Here is a 20,384-nt window from a genome sequence, read left to right on the forward strand (position 1 = left end):
CTGCTTATTGTTTGCATGCATTGACACTGCAGCAATATGTTACAATAAGAAAAATGCAATTCACTAAAAAGAAATGTTTTTAGAGTTACTCATACTAATTGTGTGAAAAAGCAGAGAGAGGGAGAGCGAGAGACAATAATAATATAATAATATATCATTTTTAGTAATGTCAGCTCATGGGCCATGTGTTGCTCATATGACTGTTTTGAATTTGGATAAATTGCCAAATGATCATCACCTTAGTGTATGTGATATTCAATCAACCAAAACCGAACCAGTGCTAAAATCGGAAAAGCATGCTCAGTGCAATTAGAGAAGACTGTTTATAAATAATGCAGTTCTTACAAAGCTGGTCCAAAAAAGTAATGTTTAAATTGGTAAATGTTGCAAACATTGTCACAGTTTGTTTGAGGTTTTAAAAAATCTTAATAGATATCACCACCATACTTGCCTAGCTGATTCATCACATTATACAATAAGATTTTTTTTTGTTACACGTTTTCTGAAATGTAATGTCTAAATATGTAAATAAGGTGTTATTTAATTAATAAAAAAAATCCATAACAGAAATCTGATAATTAGATTAATCCGGATTCAAATTTAATAAAAATTTGTTTACATATTACAGTTAAATGTCTTGGATTATCTTTTTTTTCACACCATAAATACTGTAGACCGTCAAAAATACATTCTTCGCTTTGTTTTTAAGAATTAAAGGTTATATAAATCAAATGATATATGAACAAATACCTCTGTAAAAACCATCAAAATAATACAACAGCAATATATATATATATATATATATATATATATATATATATATATATATATATATAATTTTTTAAGATAATTAAATCCGTGACGCTTGAACTAATACATAATAAAATGCGCTGAAGAAAAATATTATACGTATAAATACATTCGATACAAATTAATTCAACAACAGTCTAGCCAGCACATGCATTCTAACTGAGCGGTACATACCTCCAAATGTAAAGATGGCGCTAGAGATTCTTACGCCTATTTCTGCTTCTTCGCTCTTTCACGAAATTTCAGGACACACCCATAGCAACACAAACATCAGCATCCTGTCAGAGCAGAAACGATGAAGCAGTGGAGACATTAACGTCACATCAAAATATCTGACAGAACTCAACCGCACGTTTATTTGCTTTATGAGCAACGATGCAAGCGGACGACGCCAGATATTTAAAACGGTGAGTGTTTGTGTAATGCGATCGAGCTCTGTCATTAACTGTATATTGATCGAGCTTGAGCATAACACTGCACAAAAACACCATATATGCCTGTAAATGTTGTTTTCTATGATGTAAGATATAGATTTTAGCTATATGTGTTGGCAATCTTATGCATAGGCTTTTCTTTAAAATTATGGCATCGGTTTGTATTTATGTGTCGGAAGGAGACGTTTTTATGATCATCATCATCATCATCATCATCATCACCAGACCATCATCATATTAAATAGTTATTAAATGAATTAAATTTATAAGTACGAATGCTATATTTATAAGCGTACTGAATGTTTACCTAATTTACAAGGTGCTTTGAAATTTAACATGGTACTATCACGATTGTTTTACCAATAAAGGGCCACTTTTATTTTTATGATAAGCCTTATAAATCGACCATCATAGGAAAACTGAATAAGGCAGTAATCTGTTATGTTTTGTCTTCAGGAAATATAAGGGTGGCAGTTTAGATGTCCACCCCACAGAAAAAGCCCTTGTTGTCCAGTATGAAGTGGAAGCGACGATCCTGGGGGAGATGGGAGACCCAATGCTAGGAGAGCGCAAGGAGTGCCAGAAGATGTGCGATCCTTTAAATAAATGGAATAGTAGGCAAATTGATTGTGTGGTCGATTTTTTTGAGCTAAAATTTCCCTCCGATTGCAGAATCCGTCTGAAAAGCCTGAATTCCAACACGGACATTGCGTCTTTGGCACGGAAGGTCGTGGAGGAGTGTAGACTCATTTCCCCTTCCAGACTTCCTGAGGTGGAACAGTTATTGTTCTACCTGCAGAACCGCAAGAAATCTGCAGGTATGCGAAGAAGAATGGGGTAATAATGTAATAGATAATGCTTGAGTGCTTTAGTGATTGTTTATGTTTTGTTTACTCAGAAAAGAAAGAGAAGAAACAGATCAAGCCAAGAGACCTGACTCCTTTCGAAGGCATGGAGGTATAGCTGAAATGAATATGCATTTGTTTCATTGTTTTTGTGTCAGATATGATAGTTTTTCAACTGAGTCCTCAACCATTTTTGACTCACTTAATACTTTATCTTGTGTCCTGTAGCTTGATGAGGAGGCCAATATTAATAGCATAGATGACTATATTGAGCTCTTGTATGAGGACATCCCGGAGAAGATCAGAGGAGCTACACTCATCCTCCATTTGGCCCGTAACCCTGACAACCTGGAGGAGTTGCTGCAGAACGGTGAGTCACGAACTGGAGCTCATGGCTAGAACGAGTCATTTTTAAACAGTTTAGGACTGCATTTTTAGTGTTCAAATACCTTTACATTACAATATTAAAAGCTTGGATTTGCTCTCATGTAAAACTGTATGATTAAAAGCATAATACACCCAAAAAAAGAAAATTCTGTCATCATTTACACACCCTTATGTCCTTCCAAACCTGTATGACTTGCTTTCTTCTGTTGAACACATAAGAAGGTATTTTGAAAAATGTTTAAGTGTTTGTTTTTGTCTGTGCGATGATGGTCATTTTTGTCATATTAGCTCAAAGACTTGTACCCTATACTGTAAAAAAATTATTGTGATTTTAACAGCAAAAGACTGTAAAAATGCTACAGTAAAAACCTGTTAATTGGTTAACAGTAAGTTTCCATGCTATATATGAAGAACAACTCTGATTAAATTCAGTGTAATTTTACAGTAAAATAGTTTTAAAGTTACAGCCTTTGGAAGTGAACAATAAAAAGTCATTGTATAATTGATGGTGAATTTACCGAAATTGACATTCTCCGTATTCCCTGCATGACCCCTCATATTTGATGTTTTATTATTATTTCTTTTTTAAATTGAAATAACTATGTTTCTTTTTAGTTTTTTCTTATCAGTTGTGTACATTAGGGTTTTATCTTAAAATGTTGCTACCATATTTTTTACGGTGAAGTTCTGGCAACCACATTTGCCGGTATTTTACCGTAAATGTCAGTCTAAGATAAAAAAAAAAAAAAAAAAGTTTATCCAGCAAGGATGTTGAATGCTAAATTTAAATGCCACTTATAGTTAACATTAGTAAAACAGAGAATGAGGGTCTATTCATAAAAAAGGATGTTTCTTCTATTTCTGCTATCTTTCATGTGTTCATTCTCTCTGACCACTTTGGCCTCTGTAACTCTATATTTGTGGCTCTACAGCCTGTTTTCCAGTTTCCTCCAAATATTTGCCCATTAGCATCTACATAAAAATAGTCTCATTTGATTTTTCCCATCATAACATATTCTAAATTTTCACAAGCAGTCCCATTTTTCAAACCGTTGCCACTTTGTATTCACGACGTGAGTTCTTTGCATGAGCAATGAAAGCATTTAGTGTTTATTTGTCTGCTCTCCCACAGAGACAGCTTTGGGCGCGCTGGCCCGGGTCCTGAGGGAAGACTGGAAGCAGAGTGTTGATTTGGCGACCACCATCATCTACGTCTTCTTCTGCTTCTCCAGGTAAACGGGCTACACAGCTGCACGCTCTAGCCAAGACTCGCTCTTCAGTTTGATGGCTGAGCCACAGCAATGACAATGGCGAGAATATATTTCCTTACATGAGAATCATAATACTAAATACTCCTCTCATAATACGACACATCGGCTGCTGTCAGGACTCATATGAAAAGCGAGGCTGTAGGTAAATGTGAAAGCTAGAATCGTTCTTGAATCTCTGCCCTTCCGATGTTATTCTGCAAGGGTTTGGTTACGATTCATCATATACTCTCTGTGAGCGAGCGTGTTTGACATGGGTTGAGGCTTTATTTTGGCATGGTTGGAAACACGGTGAAGGTTAAACAAACAAGCTTTTTGTCTCCAGTTTCTCCCAGTTCCATGGACTGATCACTCACTACAAGATCGGAGTACTGTGCATGAGCATAATTGAGCATGAGCTGAAGCGCTATGACCTATGGCAAGACGAACTGCTGAAGAAAAAGAAGGCTGATATCCTTTCAATGTAGCAGGGATCATAGGTGAAAGAGCGATGGGATGTCAGAGAAAGAGTAACGGTAAAGTCATGCCAAGGGGTGTTATCTTTTAATTAAAATGTTGCCCTCTGATTACTGCTCTGAACACAAGGGTTTAATAGACAAAGTCCTTGACTTTTTGAAACGGGACGATGACCCAGACAATCAGAACTTGAAGAAGGAGTACGAGAAAGCCCTGAAGAAGTACCATGGATTGCTGACCAAACAGGAACAGCTTTTGAGAGGTAGAACACATTATTACCCACATTTGATGTATTGTTTTTAATGCATATTTGCTGAATTGAAGTATTTTAAATCTTTCTGACTCCAGACATTTGAATGGTAGTGTATATAGAATTTGAACTAAATATATATATCTGCTTTCAATGTTATCTTCTTTAAATACAGATTTACACATGTATTGATAACTTTGCTGCTTGTGTTTCTATGCCATCAGTTGCTCTGTACCTGCTGCTGAATCTGTCTGAGGACACCCGCACGGAGCTGAAGATGAGGAACAAGAACATTGTCCACCTTCTGGTGAAAACGCTGGACAGAGACAGTGAGGAGCTACTGGTGCTGGTGGTGTCCTTCCTCAAGAAACTCAGTATCTTCTTAGAAAATAAGAATGACATGGTAATACTCTCAGATGTTTTTAAGTGACATTAATTTAGGGATGTCTTCAAAGCTTACAGACATGGACTAATATCCCCAGAACTCCCATTTTGATTTCATGGGGTGTTTAAATGCTATGTTTAAAAGATTGTAACCTGGAAGGTTGCAGGTTCAAACCCCACAAGGCTACACCACCCAGTTGTTAATTTCTTCCTATTACGCCTTTCTTCCTAAATCAGCCACACCTGTTTTCAGGACTTGTTGCTTATATGGTGTTCTGTGCTACTTCAGGACAGTTTAGCTGTACTGTGTAGTCGACCACTTATCCCACACTTCCTCCACCTGCAACCAATCACACACTTAACCCTAGAACCAAGGTTATCTCAGCAATCATTTATTTTGATTCATAAATCAGCTAATTTTTTATTTAATTTAAAATTAAACACATTTGTCACATTTGTAAAGGCAGCTGAGCAAAGATTGTTACAGCTTTGGCAAATGCTATGGAGATGATGGTTCTCGCCCATTGTTTGACGCTGACTGTGAAAGTAAGGTTGTAGATGTAGGCAGTTATTAACGTTGAAGGCTTGATTTGAAAACTAGTTCCAGGCTGTGAACTGTGGCTTTAATGGGGATCATATTTCTGCTGGGCTGCCTATCTGTGGTTGTGTTTGACCATAGCTGGAACAGGCAGATGTGTTAACAAGCAAAAGCAAAGGCTCAGGCACATTCATCTCTCTCTTTTTGGTAGGCTGAGATAGATACAGTCGAGAAGCTGGCGAAACTGGTGCCCTGTGAACATGAAGATCTCCTGAACGTCACTCTGCGCCTCCTCCTTAATCTTTCCTTTGACACGGGCCTCCGCAGCAAGATGGTGCAGGCAGACCTTCTGCCCAAACTCACTGCACTGCTAGGTAAGATTCAAGGTGTTTTGGACTGCTTTCCATGGTTTTATTTAATTTCATTTCCTAGTAGGGATCAAAATATATTTTTGGTGCTTTTTTAGAGCTATATGTATCTCTAATCTCTATAAATCCAATTTTGGACAATTTATTTTTATATATATTATTTATATTAATATTATATTTTTTATAAAAAAAAATTTTTACTAAGAAAATGTTATTATTATTATTTTTTATTTTATATATACTAATAGTAAGGGTGCAACAGATTGTAGATCCAGACATCATAGAGTGAAAGTTTATCATTTGCACGTGTTTTGTCTTGAATCGGGACACACACATTGTTTTTGTGCGCACAGCAGAAGTGCTCAAACACACACAGAGAGAGAGGGACAGAGAGAGAGAGAGAGGTAGAGGTGCAATTCAGACAGCGTGAGAACACGGCATCGATTACTCTTTCACGTCTATTTGTGCTTGAACGAACACATATACAAAAAGCTATGGTAAAGTACCCAATTTGGCAAGTATTCTGGTTAACACAGTCGGTTATGTCTTAAGTGAACATAAACAGCTGAAAAAGAAGGCGGATGTGTATCAGTACTAACTTAGGTCCGTGTATTTGGTCTTAAAGAGACAGCAGCCTATCAATACCTGCTTCTGTCTGCTAATCAAACAACACCACAGCTCTAACAAAGGTTACAACCATTGAGACAGCAAGTCTTGCTTAATGTACCTGTTGTTTATGTTGTGTTTGAGGAAGCAAACCTTTCTCAGCCTCATCAAGACCACTTCCTGAGATGAAATGAAACACACGAATGGTGCATGGACTACACAGGCAGGCGTGGTTGGCTTTGGCACCAACAATGTGTTTTTTTTTTTGTTTTGTTTTTCTTCAAGGCCTCAGGGGGGTGTGGTGTGTCCCATGCAATTAATGTAATTTATTTGTTAAAAAAACAGTTTCAGCTCTAAAGTAAATGTTGTTCTTCCAGCACAGAGGAAGTCCACATTTAGCGGCTTATGGAGATTTTCTCTTTCCGTCAGACACGTACAACTACTCATTCTTTATGAACACTTTGGACTGGCTGCCAACAGCTAATGGTCCTTTAGATGATGTGATGTTTTTATATGTATTTTTGGAAGAAGGTGTGTGTAACTTTCTGGTCTGCTTTGTAAGAAAATGACGTCCTGTCAGAGAATTACAGATGCCTCATGAATCTTCATAGTGGGCCGAGTGAAGCTCCTATCTGCTCTCCTGCCAGAAGACCCTTTGAGGGTCATGACCTTGCTGATAAGATGAAAGTGAAGCTTGGTATCCTCTTAAAGCTCCTTGAAGAATTACCTCATAACCAGAACCCACTTACTGACAACTCCCTCTCAAATCACACTTCAAAAAATGATTTTTGTCTTGTTTATCTATATCTTATCATTCTTATATTAAATTACATATGCTTGAGAAGCAAATCACATAAGAAATTACATTTTGTTTTGTTTTTTTATTAAATTGAGTCTTTGCTTAAAACAAAAAAAATATATCTGCCAAGGGGCTAAGAAAATAAACTATATTTTTTCCTAATTCATTGACAGATACTTTATTAAGAAAAACTCTCTTAATGTTACATGTCATTTTGCTTCTCAAGTGTGTCTTGATATAAGATTGTTAGGTATGTACTGGAAAACAATACTTTCCTACAGAGTAAGAGTAAGTAATTTTATTTTATTATATGTATTATATGTATAGGAACAGTTTACATCAAAGTGCAGTAAAAAACAAACAAACCACCATTTCACCTGTTCACAGCACACCACTGCTAATACATCACATATATTTGCATTGAATTTAGCAGTAAGCACCTACAAACGCCATGTGTACCATTGTTTGCTAACATGTAATTTTTACATTTTATGCAATATAATTTACTTGGGTTTTTACATTCGCTTATTTTTATTTATTTATTTTTTATCTGTGAGAGAAAAATGACACCGCCCCCACCCCCCAGTTATTCCATCCTTCCGACGGGCCTGAGATAGATATATACATAGAGAGAGAAAGAGAGAGAGAGAGAGAGAGAGAGAGAGAGATAAACAAGTCAATAGCCCTAATTGAGTAATCAGTTAATGGCTAGTGGACCATCTTGACCCATCCCTTACTGTTTACCATTAGTGTGTATCAATGTCTCAATCAACTCTGAAGGACAAGTGCGTTAAGGTTGTAGTGGTTTCCTGAAGGCCTTGCTGACATGGCTTTTATTGTGGTTGAGTGGTTTAAATCTTACCGGGGTGTAATTGAAGTTTAGCTCTCCTGTTCACCCACTAAACACACCCTGAACAGGATAATGAATTTTTAATGGGCTTTTTTTTTTCCTCCCAAGCTCCAGGGCTGTTTTGAACATTTTAACAGGCCCTTCTCCTCCATCATCATAAAGGATCCCCCGTTTTCCTCTCCCGACATGCAGGCCGAGGCGTTAATTCTGTGTGTGTTTGTGTGTGTGTGTGTGCGCTTGACCTCTGAGTGTGTGCTAGAGCTCGTTTGTATGCTTGTGTGTGTCTTTCTCTAATGAGAAGCACATGTGTGGGCTAGTCGTGGTGCATGCGGTGCAGAACAGCTTGGCTTGAAGTTATTAATCACAGTAAAATTTATGCTTCCTCCTTTTTTCCCCAATTAAATGGAGAAGCCCTTCTCTTTTCAGGGGTCTCTGCGAGCACATCTGGTTTCAATAGGCAGAGATAACCTTGCCTAAAGGGCCTGTGGCTGGCTATGACCCATCCACGCCCCCTCTTCCCTCTCTCGGGGTCTGGGTCTGTCTGTCTGATTAAGTCAGGGCTCAGGTTCTTACCAGGTCCAGGTTTCAGTCTGCTTTGTGAAGGGTAACTGTGCTTTAGCAGGGTCAGAATTACTCAGTCCTGATATAAATACCAGATACAAAATACAAAGATTAACAAAATGATTCTTGCAGATTTGTTTTCTATATTTTAACACTACTGTTAAAAAGTTTGAGGTTAGGATTGTTTTTGAAAGAAGTCTCTTATGCTTATCAAGACTGCAGTTATTTGATTAAAAATAAAGTAAAAACTCAGAAATCATTCTAATAAGCTGATTTGATGCTCAAGAAACATAACAACTTAATATATTTGTAGAAACGGTGGTACATTTTGTCAGAACTCTTTGATAATTTGATGAACAGAAATGTTTTATCGTTATTTAAGTATTTAATGTAATTTTTGTTCAATTTAATTCACCCTTTCTGAACAACAGTATTTCTTTCAGTCCAACAAAACAAAACAAAAAATACAAACTTTTGGATTCTAGCATAGGTCAACAGTAATGGCCAAAACAAAGTGTCTCATTCCACTCCCTAGTTTCCTATGACATGAATCCTGAACACGAATTGTGGCACCAGCAAAGGGCCTATATTCTGTAAATATTGGGACACTTGTGCCTTGAATTGTCCTTTTTTATCCTGCTGTGTTTAGATAAGGCTACCTTTAATATGCAGAGAGTATGTCTGTCCATTCATGGCTCGTGTGTGTTTGTGTTTCAGGAGATGAAGCGCAGAGACAGATCGCCATGTGCATTCTGTACCACATCAGCATGGACGACCGTTTTAAGTCTATGTTTGCCTACACAGACTGCATTCCACAGGTGAGAGGTCAGCCTGCATTAGCATGATCTTATAGCATGGGACAGGAGAGCTCTATATCCACTCTCACACCATGTCTAAACCGAGTGTGACTGTTGTCCCATTGTCTTGAGTCATGCATCATGAGCGTTGTTCATATTTGGTGTAGACACTATGTCTCCGATAACTCACTTACTGGCCCTCTCTGCATTTCTTTAATACTGTACATGTGTCTGTTGTGAGATTTGCACCATAGAATTTCACCACCTGAGGCCAGCTGCATAAACCTTGCCCATGTTAAAATTATCTTAAGAAGTAGTCTGATTGACAAGCAATTAACCAAGGGTTAATAGTCTTATTTTTCAGATTCACATTAGAAAAGCTTAAAGAGCCACACAGATGGGAAATCAAAAATTACCTGTATTACAGTGTATGATGTAGCTGTCCATCAGTGTAAACAATGTGCAAAGTAATTAAACCAAAAAGTACACGATTTATAAAGTTATTGGCTTCTAAAGTAAGGAGTCGACTCTGAATCGCTGAAACGAGTCGTTCTAGATTTCAAATCTTTTGCCCATCTGTTTGTACGTAACGAGAACACTTTGTATAATAATCTCTGCCTACAACTCTGTTTTACAACACGTACATGCGGAACAACCAATCAAAACTGACTATGTCAGGTGACCAATCAGAACACAGTATTCTACCGAAAGGTGGGGTTTAAGGAAACTGAATCTTTTGAACAGCTTCGCGCAAACCGTTTGGGGATCTCTGAGAATTTAGGTAATTTTAAAATGATATTTTGACAAAATGACAATGTTTTTTAACCTTGCATGGATTTAAACCTGTTGTACAGGACTTATAAACAGTGATAGGAAGCTTAGAATTTTCATCTTACTGGCTCTTTAATTATCAAAGGAAATTGTAGTTTTTTTGATAAGACCAAAAACATGCGTCATGACAGTAATAAAAATTACTTTAATTAAAACGATAACGATTTTGTTAACGATTTGCAAAATCAAACATTGAAGTACAAAACTAATAATTGTATGTTATTTATACTGATCACAAATAACATGAAAGGCTTGAAAATTCTTCAGTCAAAAGGTGTGAGAATCCTGTGCAGTGTTGTCACTTTCACCTTTGGCTTGGCGAAAGACGAAAAAGGGAAAGGAATATATATATTTTTTTATTTAAGGCAGGTTACAGAAGCATGTTCGAGATTATACTTATCATTCAGTTACACAGAATAAGGATCCAACAGACATGTGTAAGAAGAAAGGATATAGAAAGGTCCTTCATAGACAAATTGGGTGACTAGAGAGATTAAAACATGGTGACAGCAGGTCGGGGGTTACCAAGGTTTTGGTGGGGCGACTGGATGTTGCATGTGAAAGCAGGGCAGGTGCCAGTAAGTCTAGCCAAAGTGATTTAGGCTGCAGGGCGGCTGCTATGTGATACTCAGAATGGGACTGTATGCTTTGCATACTCACCGCTGCCTCCTCACTCTCTCTCCGGGCCTCCTGCTTATTGTTAATGTCAGGGGGCGATGTTGACAACCCTTGACCACTTCAACCCAGGTCTGGACCTCTGCCCAGTACCCTTTTCCCCCATGCTCCCTTCCTGAAGCCCTACCGTCCCCTCAGGTAGCAGAGTCCGGTTCTCTTTTCCACTCGGGGTGTGGTGATGTTAGCCAAGCTAATGGAGAGTGACATGTAAGGTTTGTGTCTAAAGTTCGGATTCGCTTGAGAAAAACAGGAACCCCTGGACGTCTGGGAAACTTTCAAATTGGGTACGGGAGTTTGGAAAAATTTTTAAAGGTCTGTCGGCTTTTAAGTGGGACAAAGGCGGGTTTGATTAAAGTTCTAGGCGGGTCAGGACAGTCGCTGACTGTTGAGTTGGATCTTTCAAGAAAGAAGGGCACACTTGAGAAAGGATGCATTAAATTGATCAGTAAAGTGACAACAAATATATTTAAAACGTTACAAAATATTTCTATTTCAAATAAATGCTGTTCTTTTCTACTTCATCAAAGAATCCTCACAATGTATTGCAGCTTCCACAAAACTATTAAGCAGCACAGCTGTTTTCAACACTGATCATAATAAGAAATGTTTCTTTAGCACAGAATGGTTAAATATAGTGCAAGACGAGAGAGAAAACCCAGGCCTGGTCTTCTCTCGTCTTGCACTGCTGTCACTCCTCCTTTTATCCTTCCAGAGCTCCTCTGTGGGACTCGAGACAGGTGAGTGGCGCAGGTGTCACTCCTTATTACTTTCACTCCACAGGCCTCGCTCCATTCCCATGGCTGCCTCGCCCCACTCTCACACCCACCATAAAGTCTCGAGATGTTTTTTCAAAGTTAAACTTGCATTAAGTTTACATGGCAACATGCAACTCTTATGTGCAATATGCGAGTGCACAATATGGTGATAGATGTCCCTATAGAAATTGCACAAAATAAACTTTCTGTGTGAACAGCTTGGTTTTGAAAATATATGTTTTGCATTGATGTTTTTTCTCTGCAATATTTGTAAGAAATAAATAACGCAGCAGCGCAGCATCTAGTGGCTTCAACTGGACAGGCTAAAAAAAAAAAATTTAATGCAATAACACTTACATTGTATGTATCGCATTTCTGATTTCTGAAAGATCATTGATCATGTGACATCGAAGACTGGAGTAATGGCTGCTGACTACTACACTCTATGGCAAGTGCTTTGATTGTTTCTGTTAATTCATTGTGTTTTGTTGTCAGGTAATGAAGATGTTGTTTGATTGTGGTGAGGAGAGGATTGACGCTGAGCTCATTTCCTTCTGCATCAACCTGGCTGCCAACAAGAGGAATGCCCAGATCATGTGTGAAGGTGAGAATAGATACAAATGTGCAACCAAAAAACAGTGAAGTGAAGACTGGGTGCTTAATTTAATGGGGTTTTTTCAAGGCAACGGCCTGAAGATGCTAATGAAGAGAGCACTGAAGCTAAAAGATCCTCTAATGATGAAGATGATCCGAAATATATCTCAGCATGATGGACCTTCTAAAAATCTTTTCATTGTGAGTGTCAAAAATGAGAATACATTCATCCATACATATGAAGTTTTTTGTAGAGATGTTCATTGATGTTTACTCCATTGAAAACTAATAAGCATGTAATGTGTTTGAGGACTATGTCGGAGACTTAGCGGCTCAGATCGGACTAAAGGAAGAGGAAGAGTTTGTCATCGAGTGCTTAGGAACTCTTTCCAATCTTACCATTCCTGATCTTGACTGGGAGCTTGTGCTGAAGGAGTACAATCTGGTGCCTTATCTCAAAGACCACCTCAAACCAGGTCCGTCTCAGTCCACTTTACTATTTTACATCACAATGGAAAATACAGGAGAATATTAGTTGCAACGTCTTTTGATAAATTACTTTTCTTATGTAGGCTCCTCAGAGGATGACCTCATTCTGGAGGTGGTGATCATGATTGGGACGGTCTCAATGGATGACTCCTGTGCCGTAATGTTGGCCAAATCAGGCATCATTCCTGCTCTAATAGAGCTGCTGAATGGTAGGTAGATGCTCAGATTGCTTTTAAAGTGCATGTGCTGAAGTTGACGTGTTCGTGGAAACAGAGAAATAGTAATCTCTCTCTTCTTTCTATCCTCAGCCCAGCAAGAAGATGACGAGTTTGTCTGTCAGATTGTGTACGTCTTTTACCAAATGGTGTTTCACCAGGCCACCCGAGATGTCATCATTAAAGAAACACGTATCCTTCATCTTGTAAAACCTGCAGATGCATGATGATATTGTTGCTCTGTCATACAGCGGTTACAAAAATTGTAGGGTTTTTGTACCTGACTGCTTTCTTGTCAGAGGCTCCAGCATATCTCATTGACCTGATGCATGACAAAAATGCAGAAATACGCAAAGTGTGTGACAATACATTGGACATCATTGCTGTGAGTATAAATCAGCTGTACCTCAAAAAGTGTGCTGTCTTTCACAGATTTCAAGTTGTTTCAGTGGGCATAGGGGCCTAGTAATGGTCAAACAAATGTAACCCTTTTTACATTCAATTCATATTGAGGAACCAGTGTTTTTGCTTGACGGAATGTTCTATTTTGGCTCTTCACACATGAGTGCTTCAATCCATCGCTTAATGACATGGCAGAAACCATCTCTTTATTCTGATTAAATCACAAAACAAAGTACACACAAATATGTCCCTGCTTATGATATACAATCACGGATAAACATCTTTGCAAGGGTATATTAGAACCCAAAACCTTGACACAGAAATTGTCATTAGACTGTTTAAGACTACGATTATTTATTGCGTATCTCAGTATTTATACACTGACGTGAAGAATCTTGGGCCTAATGGCACATTTTATTATAGTACATGTAATAATGAAACTATCACTTTAAATATAAGTTCTATGTTGATACATTAACCCCCCCCCACACACACACACACACATCACTGGTTTATAGTCGGAGTCATTTGACATAAGAGACTGTTGGATGAACACCGTTGCTAGCGGGTTAAATGTATAAACTATTCTGAAGCAGCCCTGTCACATGTGATCTGTCCCAGGCCTCAGATTAATGTAATTAGGGCTGGTCTTGAGGCCATGGGAAGTGTTCCATACATCTGATCGGAAAGGGCCATTATAGCTGGGAGCCACATCACAGAGAGAGGAGGAGATGCCTGCTTAGTGTCACATGGGAATGGTGGACAGAGCGCAGATCCACTGAATACCACACATTCACAGACACGTCGTTGGTCATCATCCCCTTTTTCTTCTTTTTCAAATATGAACATGTGAAATCTGATCACTTTTGTTGAATGTTTTTCTCCTTTATCTTGGCATACCCAAACAGGAGAAGTCATTCATAATTTTGAAATTTGAATTTAGATTTTTTTCCCCCCAGATTTATTTATAAAACACCCAAACCTGCTCTGGATCTAAATGTTCAGTAACGTCATGAGCTCAGCTGCTTCAAGATTGATTAGCCGGGGTATCAGACCACATTCATCACTGTGATTGGCCAAGGGAGGGCAGCGTGTGGTGCCTTTAATGCTTAACAATGATGAATTTGTGGCCTGGCAGAAAGTGTCAGTGTGTATGCCGGTGGTGCCAAACCGGTGACAATGAGGCCTGTTTGAGGCCTAGGCCTCAGGTGGCCATCAGAGCCCCAGGCCTTCCACCCTGTCTGGGGATGATTAATCAGAGAGCCGGGTTGCTTAGCTTAGCTATTTCCACCAACCTCAAAGAGGTTTTATTACGCTCAGCCCCTGTAGAGTTCAAATAAAAAAGTTACCAAGTTATCTGTCTGCCGAGCAGCACAGCACACCTGATTCATCCCACATCTTCAGTATGTCAGTGCCTTTCTGTGTCCTGTGCTCATACTCTGGCTGTTCTCTCTGTCTGTGTCTGTAGGAATATGATGTGGAATGGGGCAAGAAGATCCAGAGTGAGAAGTTTCGCTGGCATAACTCTCAGTGGCTGGAGATGGTGGAGAACCGACAGATGGATGAGGCAGAGCCTTTCATGTATGGAGACGATGGAGAACCTTTTCTCCAAAATGGTGACATCCTGGAACGGCCGGACCTCTTCTACAGCGCAGGTTATATTGGGCGGGGTTTTTTTTTCAATATAGCTGTTTAAATAGAAGTTCTTATGAATAGGGTGTTTTTTTTTTTATATGTGTCAACATACTTTGGGTTAGGTTTTATATATATATATATATATATATATATATATATATATATATATATATATATATATCTTTATATATATATCTTTATATATATATCTTTATATATCTTTCTAAGCAATCAGACATGATTTTATTTGGGAGAGTAACACAAGCCCTCCTCCCCATATTGGCCCCATATATAAGATATGTGCTCTGGTGTTTCTACTGTAATTCTGAAATGTATATATATATATATATATATATATATATATATATATATATATATATAAAACATACTGTAATCTGTAATTTGGTTAAAAATCCAGATTATAAACAAACATAGTTTTTATGATTAATTTTTATAATTCAAATTTTAGATATTTCATACAAAAAAATCTAATAATAATAATAATAAAAAATAATAAATGCAAAATATTATGAGAAATGTGCTGTATCTTTTGTCATGCCTTAGCACAGAGGTGCTACTGATAATTGGTTTCTCTGTGATTCCTGCAGATGGAATAATCCCAGGAGATGGTGCCATTAGTCCAGAGTTCTTCACAGACTTCCAGAATGGAGACCTGTTAGGACCACAGGGTTTCCCCAGCAGGTACATTTAAATATGATGAATTAGTCAAACTGGCTTTTGTTATTACTGCACACACACAGACACACACACATCTTTGCCTGCCAGTTTTGTTGGCTTTAGCAAGGAAGGGCTCAAAAGTACTGCGTCAAAGATTCCTCCGGCATTCCCAGCAGGCCGCATTACTCCTCCAACAGTAATACCCTCAGCTTTGAGAGTAAACACAGCTCCCTCTATTTAGCTTTTCCCAAATCTGCCTCAGTTGCCATATACCTACTGTTTAGGGGTTTCTACAAAGCATTAATGTGATGAATACTTGATGCCATGATTTATGGTGTGGCCCACTTTGTGTCACAGCACTGTGCAAAATATTTGAGCTCAGTTCCAAATATTCAACTCAGTAATGATAGAGGGGATTATTTGATATGGGGCCATTAATGATAATACAGTGACCCCTTTAAATGAATAGACACTCATAGGTTTGGATGGAGGATGGAGGATGGAGACGTGAAGTCAGAGAAGAGGCGCTGAAAAATAAGGTGCAAGTGAATACGAGGGGGAGGGGGCAGCAGAGGAAGCCATGGTTTTTTTCACAACTCTTTGTAAGCGATACCTGTTGAATACACCGAGAGAGCAAAGGGAATTGGGCAGCCTGGAAGTGTGGTTTTCATTTTCTCCGTATGGTGTTCGAGATCCAGGTTAACACAATAATGAATTCCAGCCTATGAGCCAGGAGCCAGACACACTGGGAACGGCTCTTTTAAAAGCCTTTTATAGAATCACTTTTATTTATAGAATAGCACAGAGCAATCTTTCATTTAGCACATAAAGAACGCTTAGTTGTTCTAGATGAAGAGGACAAATTCTTGGCTACATTTGCTTTGAAAAATAGGAGTTCTTTATTGTGAACGTTATGGTTAGAAAAAAGTTCATTAATCAAGTATTTTAAACTAAAATAAAACGATTTTTAAGCAGTAAAGCGTAAAACATTATTTTTAGTAAAACATTGTCAGGGCCAACCAGGAAGTGTGAAATTCCCCCAAGAAGTATTTGGACACTTAAGCCTCACAAAATGTTTAAAAGACATTGCATTAAAAAAAAGTGTTAAAACAAATGGAATGTATTTATTTAGCTTTCTTTAGATTATTTCCGCTGGCAAACGTTACGTAAGTTGATGTAAGTTAATGTGATGAACTACACCTGGGGTTACTCTGCTGGGACACCTGTGTGAACTTGAGGGGAACTGACTTCATATACTCACTAATAGAGACCAGTCGCTTTAAAGTAATAGAACAAATGGCTAAATAATTAAAGTCAGCTCTGAGAAAAAGTTTAGCATCATTTGTTTGCAGATAACACTTGATTTGATTTACTGTTCAAAGTTTGGGGTCATTAATTATTTTTATTTTTTTAAGAAATTAATATTTATTTGATTGAGATTTAAATAACCCTAAATAAATAATAATTACAATAAATTTTGTCATTCACTTTTGTGCTATATGACAAACCTGTCATATAGAAATACTTTTAAAATACTTTATGGTGCTTTAAACTTTTTTTTTTGTCTTTATTCATTGTAATCTTATAGAAAACAGCACCTTCTTTTCTCCATTCGTGTTTCATGAAAGAAATAAAGTTGAATTTGGAAAGACGTGAGGGTGAGCAAATTTAACAGAATTATCATCTCTGGGCACCAAAGGAAGAAAAAAGACCGGCAACACAAGACACTTTCCTGTTTAGAGGTTTCCGGGTGTTTTTTTTACAGGATCTCACCTCAGTGTTAACTCTCAGGGGTCACTGGGGCCAGACATGGGGATCTTTTTTCAGCCTGTGTCAGTCTCAGATCTTCAGATTAACACCAAGTGCACTGTGTCTGTGATCTTTGTGTGTAAAGGGCCAACGGCTGTGTTTCATAAGAAGGATAAACAGTATCTACATCTGAATTGATTTGGTTTAGATTAAATGATTAGACAAATGATTCTAGATGGAAAAAAGGTTGGTTTGAGTCACTAGAAACATCATTATTTGCGGAAACCTGTGGAAATGTCATTTTTTCAGCTTTCCTGGAAAGGATGACAGCATCCCTTTGGGATGAATGATTCACTGCAAGAATGATTGTAACACAAACACACTCTTTTAAGGCCTGTCTCTTACCTGGAGACTCTTTGGAGTGATCATCTGATTTACAACACACTGCCTTTTCCTTCTCATCAACCCTTTTAAACTTAGTTAGTTATAGGCTTCGGTTTCACCCGAACTCTTTCCAACACATCCAACCTCTCCTCTTCAAGCTTTTAACAATGTCTGAAATTTCTCCAGACAGCATTGGTGTACCTCGGAGGTTAAAGACAGGCTTGCTGCCCAGAGAGGGTGGGTGTACTGGGAGTTTAGGGGGTGGCACGTGTAACCCATCACTGGAAGTGATTTGGTTTAAAAACAACATAGCATTATGGGAGCTGGAAGGTGCAAAGCAAACAACCCATATTTTAAAAATACAGGCCAAATTTGGATGGATGTTTTTTTAGAGGCTTCATACTAGTCCATTCCAGCTGATGTGACATCATCCCATTGGTCATTTACCTTGAGGAATTAATATAATTCTCACGGTTTAAGAATATAATTTTTAATTTGTGAACACTCCTGGTGTGAATAATATAATATATAATATGAAATGATACCGTTTGTCATTTGCCTTAAGGATGTAATAGAATTTTATTTTTATTGAAATCTAATTTTTTATTTGTGAACACTCCTGGTGTTAATAATATAATTTGTGACATAAATTAGATATAAAGTAAATTAATGTAATTGAGTATTATTTATTTAGTATTTAGCTATGTAGGATTGGAGCAGTTATGTTTTAAGTCTAGGTGGCTCTGTTTTGCAGAATCATAGCGCCATCTAGTGATGCTTAGTTATAACCTTTATCTAACCCATATACTGTCCTAGCAAACTACATTGACCTGATTTATGTTAGTTATTGTGACTGGCTGACAGCTGGCTGTGTCTCTCTTCCTCCAGTTCTTTGACAGACGGGTACGGACAGATAGGTGTGACTCCAGCGCGTCCTGCCACGGCTCACGGCTTCCGGCCCGATGAGCAGTTTTATTACGGTTACACGGCATCACGGTAGGAGAGTGTCAGGAAAGACCTAAAAGCTATGAAAACCAATTCAATGGATCTCAAAAGATGCTAGTTAGGTTTCTTTCCCATTTCAAATGAAAGCCACAATGCTGATTTTCTTCATCATCCGTAACATTATGAGTCATATGTGGATATTTATTCCATGTGAATCTCAAGCCTGAATGTGTTTTAAGCTGAATGTTCTCAATGAAGCTATGATTTGCAGCCTTCACTTTAAGATAGATCAGGTAGTTTTAACATAATTTAGTCTACTGTGTATTGCTTGTCAACACTGATGAATCTAGTGGCACCACATTGCGTTTTCTGTGCAATATAACAAAAGTAGGATTTTCCAGTAGGTGCATGCTGTTTCAGTGATGTAGGTGAGTTAATTTAAGAGTGTTTAAAACATCATCTATTTATACATTAAAGCAAATCTGTCCATTTAATGCATGACGGTTGTTCAGATTTAAGTTTCTGGAAGCAAAATATTTTGTAGCTTTAGCTGCAACTCATGTTTTATTGTCATCCATAATAGGACTTCCTTCAGTTTTGTATATGTTTACATAAAGCAACTGATATAAGAGTCATTTTAATGATAGTGGTGCCCCTCTGTGGACTCGCATATGAAATTGGGTATTATTTTCAAATACATTTCATACATGACAACACAACACAGTGCCCATGGGGACAATAATGTCACTTTACAGTCTTAATATCTTCACTACACACTAATGTGATTGTGTAAAACAATGTTGCCTGTTATTTATTATAATTATTTTATTTTGCTTTTGATACTGTAGTACCACTTTTAGAACACATCTTGACTTTATATGGTGCACTGCTGACAACTTCAGATGTATTTTGTAACGTAGCCTACTCAAGTGTGTGTGTTTTTTTTAAATAATACGTGCGTAAATAATATGTGCATTCAATTTCATTGGGGCCTGGGAACTGTCTTACTGTTTTATATGAAATGCCTTTTTGTTTAATGTGGTGCAATATGAAATACATAAATTGATGTGCAAAAGCTTTCCCTGTGTGTTATTTTGACATATATAGTTTGGTTTTAGCACAGCAGTAACTCTGCAAATGCTTGCCTTGTTTACTTTCACTTGATTGCAGTAAAATGCCATGCATTTTGTTCATTCTCAATTATTCACTCCCATCATTCAAGCATTCCTTAAAAGGGCATGTATGCATATTTAAAGATGTATTGATGGACAGTCTTATTGTTTATGTGGATTTTGTATAGAGAGTCAGATATCTGGAATTGAATCTGTAGTGACTGTCTCTATGTATGTACTTGCAGTGCACATACGGCAAATGTACTTGTACTTGTCACTCAACGTTTGTTCATAACAACAAACGGCACCTCGCTGTAGAAATGTCACAGAGCCAGATTCCATGGAAATCAAACCTGTCAGACTTGCGTTATGGCAGACTTTGACACAACTTTGCATTTTAGGGACATGTTTAAGATCCTTATTGTTAAAACTTTCTTCATGTGGTGATTTTCTGAAGGCTGAAAACGACCTTGCTGAAATTGTAACAATGGCATGTTTCTTACTGAAGGATTCCTCATAAAGATTCACAAAGGTTACTCATTTCCAAACTCAATATTTTTGCTATAG

At 37.8% G+C, this 20,384-nt stretch overlaps 1 protein-coding gene across 1 annotated transcript; it reads left to right on the forward strand.

Annotated features, from left to right (window-relative positions):
* Nucleotides 1-1,042: 1,042 nt before the first annotated feature.
* On the forward strand, nt 1,043-19,780 carry LOC113081986 (kinesin-associated protein 3-like). The gene is made up of 20 exons (XM_026253889.1): nt 1,043-1,217; nt 1,701-1,832; nt 1,917-2,062; nt 2,143-2,201; nt 2,318-2,459; nt 3,609-3,708; nt 4,070-4,194; nt 4,364-4,462; nt 4,675-4,853; nt 5,584-5,746; nt 9,274-9,374; nt 12,110-12,218; nt 12,297-12,409; nt 12,519-12,684; nt 12,781-12,906; nt 13,006-13,104; nt 13,212-13,297; nt 14,783-14,969; nt 15,558-15,651; nt 18,649-19,780. The coding sequence occupies exons 1-20, from the start codon at nt 1,186-1,188 to the stop codon at nt 18,758-18,760; spliced, it is 2,370 nt and encodes a 789-aa protein (XP_026109674.1). The 5' UTR covers nt 1,043-1,185; the 3' UTR covers nt 18,761-19,780.
* The last annotated feature ends 604 nt before the right edge of the window (nt 19,781-20,384 follow it).

The sequence above is a fragment of the Carassius auratus genome, unplaced genomic scaffold (genome assembly GCF_003368295.1).
Source record: "Carassius auratus strain Wakin unplaced genomic scaffold, ASM336829v1 scaf_tig00035443, whole genome shotgun sequence".
Classification (NCBI taxonomy): domain Eukaryota; kingdom Metazoa; phylum Chordata; class Actinopteri; order Cypriniformes; family Cyprinidae; genus Carassius; species Carassius auratus.